Source organism: Bos indicus, chromosome 13, assembly GCF_029378745.1.
Source record: "Bos indicus isolate NIAB-ARS_2022 breed Sahiwal x Tharparkar chromosome 13, NIAB-ARS_B.indTharparkar_mat_pri_1.0, whole genome shotgun sequence".
Classification (NCBI taxonomy): Eukaryota; Metazoa; Chordata; class Mammalia; order Artiodactyla; family Bovidae; genus Bos; species Bos indicus.
The window spans coordinates 53,997,792-54,007,221 of record NC_091772.1 but is presented as its reverse complement, the minus strand read 5'-3'; the positions used below and the strand labels follow the sequence as shown (position 1 = coordinate 54,007,221).

General features: G+C 62.1%; 1 protein-coding gene across 1 annotated transcript; it reads left to right on the top strand.

The window, feature by feature from the left end:
• The first annotated feature begins 7,234 nt into the window (after nt 1–7,234).
• ABHD16B (abhydrolase domain containing 16B) lies at nt 7,235–9,119 on the top strand. Its single transcript, XM_070801267.1, has one exon. The coding sequence runs from the start codon at nt 7,481–7,483 to the stop codon at nt 8,891–8,893; it is 1,413 nt and encodes a 470-aa protein (XP_070657368.1). The 5' UTR covers nt 7,235–7,480; the 3' UTR covers nt 8,894–9,119.
• The last annotated feature ends 311 nt before the right edge of the window (nt 9,120–9,430 follow it).

Sequence of the window (9,430 nt, the reverse complement as noted above, 5' to 3'; positions counted from 1 at the left end):
TGTCTCCTCCTCCTCATCTCCAAGACCTCCAGTCCCCCATGCCAGAGTCACACCTTGGAGCAGGCTATCAGGCAAATGCACACCCATCCTGAAGCGACTCTTCCTACTGGCTCCCAATATGGCCACACCCACACTGCCCACAGCTGTGACATCTCACCAGGAGCAACCCTCCTTTCTCCCAAACACTCAGCACCCCCCTATGGCTTCCGTCTTATCCTATTTAGATTTCATATTTTCTCTCAAAAATACCACAACTGTTAGCATCCCCATCCTCTCCTGGCTTCTCTCTATCCCTGCTTTCACCTAAGCGGCTGCTCTCTACCAGAGAATCCACCAGCAGACCCTGGACACACCTGGTCCGCCTGCATTCCTCCCAGGCCACTGTGCCCTGCCTACTCCCCACCCTCCTTGTGGCCTCCCTGCCTTCTGGAACCTTCCTCCAGCTCGAGCCCCAAGCCTGCCTCCAGGCCTCCTCCACAAAACAGTGACCGCTCAGAAATGCAAACGTGAGTCTGGAACATTCCTGCTGAATCTCACTGGCTTCTGAGTAGTGGCTTCCTCTCAAACCCCTCTCCCCAGTCAACCACACCCTACATGATCTCCATGAGCTCCGCCCCCTCCTCTTTCCTGTCCTCATTTCTGCCCCTGCTCCTGGGTTCCAGCCACACTGGTCTCACTTTTATTCCTCCAAGATGCCAAGTTCCCTTCGGCCCTAAGCCTCTCCCAAGGCCAGGCCCCCACACCACAGTCTAACTCACAGTGAACTCACCACTTTCCTGGTCTCAGCGCCTGCCCACTCTCCTGCCCTTCCCACTCCAGGTGGGCGACCACTGGGTGTTCCCTGCTGAAAAGCCCTTCTTCACGCTAAGCCCTAACTTCTCCCCAGCCAGCACCCTGGGGGCAGAGGTAGACCGCCCTGTCCCCAGCCACTTCGCAGCAGACCCTTGGGGAATAGTCCCTGTTGAGAAAGTGAGGGGGGATTGGAGGCCAGTGATTCAGTTCATCACCAGGCGCACAGGAGGTGACTGAGGAGGAAGAACTAGCTTCCTCTGGGCCTCCTGGAATCCAAGGCAGGACACCAGGCCAGGCCCAGGCAGTGGTCATCACAGCCCAAGGGATTTGAGAGACTCCAGCTCGAACGGGTCCCAGGCACTGCCTCGGACTTTCCAGGGGGCTTTGCCATGGAGGGTGCCCGGGGCATTTCCTGCCCAGTCTCACTCCCTGAGGCCCCAGCCCTGTGGCCCTGCTCCTTCCTCCCCCGCCAGGGGGGTTTCCACCCAGTCTGAGCCCCGCTATTTTTAGCTCAGGGAGCAGGACCAATCCTGGCCCCATCACTTCCCCCAGGGAGCCTGGGCAAAATGGGGGCTGGGCACCAGAGGCTGGGGAGGTGGCAGCCTGGCAGCCCCTCCCTTCCTTGGCCCCCAACTCCCCAAGTCACCAGCGTACATCTTGGCAGCCCAGGTGGCTAGTGCATGGGCCCCATAGGCAGGGGCTCTAGTCCCCTCGGGTGGGGTGGGTCCAGGGCTTGGGTGGGCTACCGCCCACTTCCTGCAGCCTCGCCCCAGCACTTCAAAGGCCGCTGGCAGCCCTGTGGTCACTCCCGGCTCCCACGCAGCCCAGCCGGAGGGGCGGGCCGGGCACAGGAGCCCCGGCAGCCGAGTCCTTCTCGGGCAGCTTCAAAGCGCTGGGTGGGCAGCCCTGCGGTTATATCCCCAGGACAGGCGGTGTCGGGGGGGACAGGAAGGGGGAATAAGGGGCCCCTCTGCTTCTGTGTACTCCCCACTCCACTGCCTTCCTGGGTGGGCTCTGGGTAAAGGCCCAGACACTCTCCTGGCCCCGGATCCTGTCCTGGGGCCTGGATGCCTGGGGCGGAGATGCCCTGGTGGTGTATGTTGTGTGTGGGGCCCAAGTGGGCTCACCCTGGAGTGCAGCCCCCCTAGAGAAACCTCAGGAACCAAAGTGGGGGGCACCCCTCCTGGACTCCTCAGGGCCCTGGCTGAGCTAAGGGGATGCGGCGGACAGCCTTTCCTTTCTCCCCCGTCCCCCCTCCCTTCTCGCCCCACTTTCCTGCCTGAAGCGGGGGCAGCTGGGAGGGGAGGGGACAGAGGGAAGAAGGGCCTGCCTGTCTAGGCCCTGCAGCAGCCCTGCCCCCACCCACCACGGAGGTGGGCTGGCTGGGCTGCGGTGGGCTTGACCTCGAGCCAGCTCCCCAGGGACCCGAGAAGTGAGAAGGGTGGGGGAGCCAGAGCCGGGAGCAGCAGACTTTGAGAACAGAGAGTGCCTGTGCGCAAGTGGGGGAGGAAACTTCCAGGGTCCCCTGGGGTCAGCTCCAGGACAGTTGCCATTTTTAATCTACACAAGAGACTTAGAAGGAGCCGCGAGGGCTGTAACCTAGATCCGCTCCAGCCTCCAGCCGCTCCCAGCAGTGCAGCCCAAGAACAGCCCCCTCCCCCTGCCGTGTGCCCAGACAGGCTGAGCAGACCCTTGTGGAGACCCCATCCAGGGTCCTCGGGGGCCTTGCAGGGTCCTGCCTACTCTGGACTGGATTTGTGCCCCACCCCCAGTCTCCAGACTCTTCCCCTCCTCCTCCATCTGGGGTGTAGTGGAGGGCTCATGAAAGAGCTCCACTAGTGAGCCCCGAGCCCTGACACCTGGCCTAAGCAGAAGTCGGCTTCAGCCCACCCACTCAGGCAGGTGGGAGACCCACACCCCAGGAAGGATGGCCTAAGGCCACCCTTAGGCCTAAGGACGGCTACCCCTACCCTCTCCACGTCCAGGCTGCCTCCTGCTCTCCAGAGGAGAGCTGAGGGCTCAGCTCCTGAGACCCCACCCTCCTACCACCCTTCCAGCCTCTTTACTCTTGGGGTGACTGCCGAGACCCAGGATGCTGCTGGGGGTGGAATGGGGGCTTCCCGGTAACAGTTTCCAAAGAGGAACTGCCACACCCCTGGGGCAGCTGGAAGAGGTGACCAGTGCTGGGGTGGGGACTCCAGCTCCCTCCAGTTCTCAAGGACCTCTGCCTGGGCCACCCCTTTGGAGACACCGCCCCCATTCTGTCTCACCACCAGGAGAAAAATGTTGATAGTTCTGTGTGGAGGAACCAGGAAGCAGAGGCAACTTCCGTGCCCTCTGGGGACCTGGGCCCGCCCCGCCACAGAGTCTGAGTCCCCAGGAGAGACTCTATGCGTGGGGACCAGGGCTCCAGCTGGGGAGGCGGCTGGGGCAGGTGGATGAGGAGCCATCTCAGGCCCTCCACTCTGGTCCCCTTTCCCACCACCACCACTGGTTTTCAGGGGCCCATGCTGAAAACGTACCACCCCAATCGCCAAAACCTGCCTCCCAGGCCAAGCGTACCCCATCCTTTCCATCACCCCCAACCTGCATAATCTCCCCTTGCCAGAGCCACGGCTGGCTGAGATCCAGGCCATGGTTTCCATCTGGCCACCATGAGAGAGGCTGGCCAGTCTGGAGGTCCCACAGGTGAGGGGCCTCCCAGGGGCAGCAGGCAAAAAGCAGGGCTGGATTGCCTGACTAATGGAATGGCTCCTGGTGCCTGGTCAGCTGGTCAGTATCAGTCAACATTCATTAAGCTTATAGATACACAGACCGGCAAATACTGAACCACCACACTCCTGGCCATGCTGGGGAGCTCCCTACATGACTCAGGCCAGCACAAGCTTTTGGAAAAGCAATCTGGCAACCCCCCCACCCCCCGGCCCCGAGGCACACTCTTAGGACTCTGGTGTGGTGAAGAAGCCCTGAGAGGCAGGGTCCTTGGGCAAGGGTGCTGCTGGCAGCCACGGCTGAAGGGAAAGATCTGGAAACCTGGGTCCCTACCAGCAGAGGGGGCACTGGGGCATTAGTGTCTCACGGTGGGAGGAGTGGCGGCTGGCATCTGCAGGCGTGCAGTGACACTCATGAGAAAGGCCACTGCCCAGCAACGTGCACATGATAAAATACCCCACTAGCCGGGCCGGTGGGTGGGCATGTCTGTGGGCAAGAAGAGAAGGTTATGGTCTCTGGGTACCAGAGAGGAGACTGGTAAGGACTGTTTCCTTTCCTGTGCCCTGCATGACTCATGGCAGGGAGCCCATGTGACACTGTGAATAACATCATGTAGCTGACACCTTACATCAAAGCCTGTGCGGGGGCTGCAGCACTGGGGAGGATGAGCCCCCCTCCAGGGGCTCCCAGCCAGCAGTGACACTGTACCTGGAGTGTGAGGTGACGTTCCCACTTGTGCAGGGGACCCTGGGGACCTCTCGGGAGCCGGGCTATGTGTGGCCTGTGCACAATGCAGCCCCCAGGGGTGGCTTCTTTACCCTGACAGGGGGGCAGTGGGAGGGGAGGCTGAGACTGACCTGCAGGAAGGCAGGAGAGGGTGTGGGCGTGCATGGCTCCCCACAAACCCCGCCATCCGTGAGGGCGCCGGTAACTCTGTGACTCCAGATGTTCAGCAGCTGTCTTGGCCATTTCCGCCCTCCTCTGACCCCGCATCCGCCAGGAAGCGTCCCCTCCTGGCCTCAGGCTCCCAGCCACCCCCCACCTTCCCTGCACCCCATTTCCTGAGCAGAGGCGTTTGTGCAGACTCAGCTCCCCTCCCGCGGGGCAGCGGCAGCTTTCCCAAGGACAGTGCTGCCTCAGAGCCTGGACGCCCCTGTGAGGGTTCTGATTCCACCCCCGCCACTCCAGCTTCTGGGACTGGTTTTCTCTCTCTCCTTCCTTCCTTCCCTGAGGTTGGCAGCCTATATCAGGGCCTCTGGGGAAGCTGAGCAGAACTGGCCAGGAGGGAGCCCTGGCGGAGGCCAGAGGTCACAGAGCCCAGCCGTCCCAGGCTGAGGGGGTGGGGGAGAGTGCATGCTCAGATGTCGCCTGGTGGACACTGCTGGGTGGCCTCTGGGCCACTGCTGGGTGGACACTGCTAGGTTCACAACTCTACCTTCCCTGAGCAACCGGGACACAAGAGGTCACTGTGGCTACAGCTGGTCCAGTCTAGTGGGGTCTCCTGGAGAGGAGACAGCTGGAGGAGGGCTTCTTTCTTGTCATGAGCCTTCCTGTCTCAACAAAGCTGGTGGTTCTGGGGCATTTGGGCTCCCGTGGGCTGGGGGCTGGGCTGGGGGTCAGGACTCAGGCCAGACACAGGTTAAGGGCCCTGGGGGCGGGGTCAGCAGCTCCAGCCTGCTGACCTCTGCCCCCTAGAATCTAGTCTCTGGCTGCTCCCTCTACTCTGAGCCTCCTGCTCCTCCGGGGGAGCCAAGGGCAGGCATGTGGGCCTGGCCAAAGGAAAGCCTCTATTTCCAACCAAGATGGGAGGCTGCCCCCAGAAGGATGCTGCTCCTCCGCACCCAACCTGTCTTTGCAGGACCATCCTGCAGTACACCCCACTGCATCCTCTGTGTCTCCCGGGACTCGGACTGAGGACGACACAGGGCCTCTGCTCTGCTGCTGGGGTTGCTCCTGAGGGCTCACAAGATGAATCTGGAGCCTCTGAGTCTGCACTTTCCCCCCACCCACCATGCTAGGATATGTGTTTATGAAAGAGGTTCCTAGGAGAGGAAATGCCACATCCTCCTCAAGGTCCCATCTCTACCTCTGACCTCAGGGCTGGGTGGACAGCTCAGGACGGCTAGGACCACCCATCCCCCAGACGTTCTGCCCATCACCTGACCCAGGTTCCCCCACTGCCCCTGCTGCCACCCAAGACACAGGAGAGAGGCGAGGTGGTTACAGGGCAGAAGGAATAGGAGCGGAGCCCTTGCCAAGGGGGACAGTGGACCCTGGGCCACCCTCTTGGGTCTCAGGACCTAACTGATGAGTGAAATAGCCCGGAGTGGGATAGGAGATGGATGATCAGGAAGATCTGGACCTCAGAGCCTGGGGGGAGGCGTCCTGGGGGTAGAGTTTCCAGATTTAGCAAAAAACCAGGATATCCAGTTAGAGTTGAACTTCAGATAAGCAATATTTTCATATGAGTATATTCCATGCAATGTTTGGGACATACTTATACTCAGAAAGCTTCAGTTGTTTGCTTGAAATTGAACTTTAACTGGGTTTTCTGTATTTTACCTGGCAATGGGGGTGGAGGATGGACATTCAACCCTCTCAGCTCACTCACTGCCCATCGACCCCTCCTGCCCACAAACCCCAAAGGACAGCAGTGATCCTCAGCTCTGCTTCCCAAGCCGGGTGGGGGCTGACTGGGCCAGCAATGCCTCCAACTCAGCTGCACAGAGCATTAAAACAGAGCGAACTTGGGCCTGGAGCCCTTCCCAGAGGGCTGGGCTCCGGGCCTCCTGGGTTCCAAGGAGTGGGCTGGGTTTTAGGTCCATGCAACTGTTGAAGGCGCCCCTGGAGCCTGGCTCTTCCCTGCCTCCCTGCCCACCAGGACTCTGTCTCACCCTCATCAGGTGGGCCAGCTCTCACTGGTGCAGGACAGAAAGGAGAACCCAATAAAGCCCTCCAGAAAAGAGGAAGGGACAGCTTGTGGGGTGGTTTCTGGGGGAGGAGGGCTCAACCGGGGGCTCAAAATGAGGAACACTGGCCAGGAAGGACCCACCTGGAGAAGGTCATTGCCTCTGCAGGCGCCAGTGGAAAGAGGATGCAGAACAGGCGGGGGTTTCCAGCCTGCACTCACCCCTTCCTGGGAAAGAAGGTGCGGAGGGCCGGGGTACAGGCAGTGAGCAAAGAGCCCCAGCAGCCATCCTCCACTGCTCCCCCAGGGACTTCATGAGCTTTGCCCCTGCCCCTGGAGTGCTGGCAGAGAACTGCTCCCCCAACCCACTCCCCTCTCCCTCACCCTGCTTGTGGGGGAGGCGGGGCCCATGCAGCCTTTTCAGACTCACAGCCTGATCCCCAGGGCTGCTTCCTCCGGCCTCTGGTCCCTCTCCCACCAGGGTGGGTACTTGGGGGAAGGAGGGCGGGTGGTTCCCACCGCAAGCTGGTTCAAGGGGGTGGGCGGCCCTGCATTTTTCTCAGTGAGACCCAGGAAGAGGTCAGCACTGTCGATTTCCGACCTGTGTGTCCACCTACAGTTCAGGGAGGAGGGTGCGGGGCGCTGCTCAGGCTTAGGTGGAGGTGGGCTTGCCCTTAGGTGAGAGGCTAATGAAATCTCGAGATTCGGGTCAGAGAAGGCCTGTTGAGGGTGTGGCTGCGCCGAGGTTCTGAGGCAGTGTCCCGGGGGGGGGCGGGGCAGAACTGGGTCCACCACGCCTTCGAACCCTTTGTGTACAGGTCTCTTCCCAGGCAACGGTGACTCACAAAGCTGGTCCGAGCCAGGCAGAGGCCGACTTCCCTGGGCCCCAGCGGGCCCAGGTCACAAAAGCCACGGGGGCCAAGCCCCAAAGAGACGGCCTGAGGCGGCCTAGGGCGCGCCCACCCCTGCCGCCGCCCGCTGGGCCGGGTCTGGACCTCCCACCGCCACCCCAACACCAGGCCGGCGACTGGGTCTTAGGGCTCGGTCAGCACTCAAGGCCTCGTGTCCATGTGCGTGGTCTGCTTCGTGAAAGCGCTGGTGCACGTGTTCAAGATCTACCTGACAGCCAACTACACCTACAACTTCCGAGGCTGGCCGGTGGACTTCCGCTGGGATGACGTGCGCGCCGCCGCCGGGAGCGGCAGCAGTCACCGCGCGCTGACGTGCGCGGCGGCTGCTGCGGGAGTGTGGCTACTGCGGGGCGCAGCGCTGGGCGAGGACTCGCCGGTTCGGCTGCCGCGCGCGGCGCGCAGCCAGGCGCAGTGCCTCCTGCAGCAGATCCGCGAGCTGCCCAGCCAGCTCGCCAGCTACGCGCTGGCCCACTCGCTGGGCCGTTGGCTTGTGTACCCCGGCTCCATGTTCCTGATGACGCGTGCGCTGCTGCCGCTGCTGCAGCAAGGCCAGGAGCGCCTGGTGGAGCGCTACCGTGGCCGGCGCGCCAAGCTGGTGGCCTGTGACGGCAACGAGATCGACACCATGTTCATGGACCGCCGCCAGGACCCGGGAAGCCACGGCCGCGGCCTGCGCTTGGTCATCTGCTGCGAGGGCAACGCCGGCTTCTACGAGATGGGCTGCCTATCGGCGCCGCTGGAGGCCGGCTACTCGGTGCTGGGCTGGAACCACCCGGGCTTCGGGGGCAGCACGGGCGCGCCGTTCCCTCAGCATGATGCCAATGCCATGGACGTGGTGGTCAAGTACGCGCTGCACCGCCTGCACTTCCCGCCCGCACACGTGGTGGTCTATGGCTGGTCTATTGGTGGCTTCACGGCCACGTGGGCCACCATGACGTACCCGGAGCTGGGCGCGCTTGTGCTTGATGCCACCTTCGACGATCTCGTGCCGCTGGCATTGAAGGTCATGCCCCACAGCTGGAAAGGGCTGGTGGTGCGCACGGTGCGTGAGCACTTCAATCTCAACGTGGCTGAACAGCTGTGTCGCTACCCTGGGCCGGTGCTGCTGCTCCGGCGCACACAGGACGACGTGGTTAGCACCGCGGGCCACCTGCGCCCCCTGCCGTCGGGCGTCGTGGAGGGCAACCGCGGCAACGAGCTGCTCCTGCGCCTGCTGCAGCACCGCTACCCCGCTGTGATGGCGCGCGAGGGCCTGGCTATCGTTACCCGCTGGCTGCGCGCCGGCAGCCTGGCGCAAGAGGCCGCCTTCTATGCGCGCTACCGCGTGGACGACGAATGGTGCCTATCCCTGCTGCGCTCCTACCTCACGCACTGCGAGGACCAGCAGGAGGACGAGGAGACCTGGGGGTCGCATGGGCTAGCCTTCCCCTGGCTAGTGGGCCAGGGCCTGAGCCCGCGGCGGCGGCGGCAGCTCGCGCTATTCCTGGCGCGCAAGCACCTCAAAAACGTGGAGGCGACCCATTGCAGTCCGCTGGAACCCGAGGACTTTCAGTTGCCCTGGAGGCTGTAGACGGTGCTTCTGCAGGTCCCTTCCCAACCCCCACCCCAAACCAGTAAAGCTGGCCCTGCCCTGGATCCCGACCTGGTGTCTGGCGGAGGGTGGGGGAGTGCAGAGGGATCTTGCACTCTCTCGCTCACTGGGGTGTTCCCTCTCTCCTGTCTCTTTTTCTCTCCAACACTTGTGAACCCTTCCAATCTGCTCCCAGCTGGTAAAGGGAATGCAAAGATTAACCTGACCCAGTTTATGGCAACCCTGTGTGATGGATGCTTTGACACCTGGAGAGGATGGTGGGAACACAGGCTGTGGGATGCCAGGAGGCGTCCTTCACCTGGTCTGGGTTACAGGATGATTGGGAAAGATGCATGTTGAAGGGTCTGTGAAAGTCGCTCGTAACTATGAAAGGACATTGGCTTTGGAAGGCACTCCTCCTCAGGAGTGCAAGTGCAGTGCTGCTGCTTCATAGGGTTCCTCTACCCCACTCCTGGCTTCTACAGGATGGGGTTCACCTTGGAACCACTGATTCAGAGTAAGTGGCATGTCCTAGTG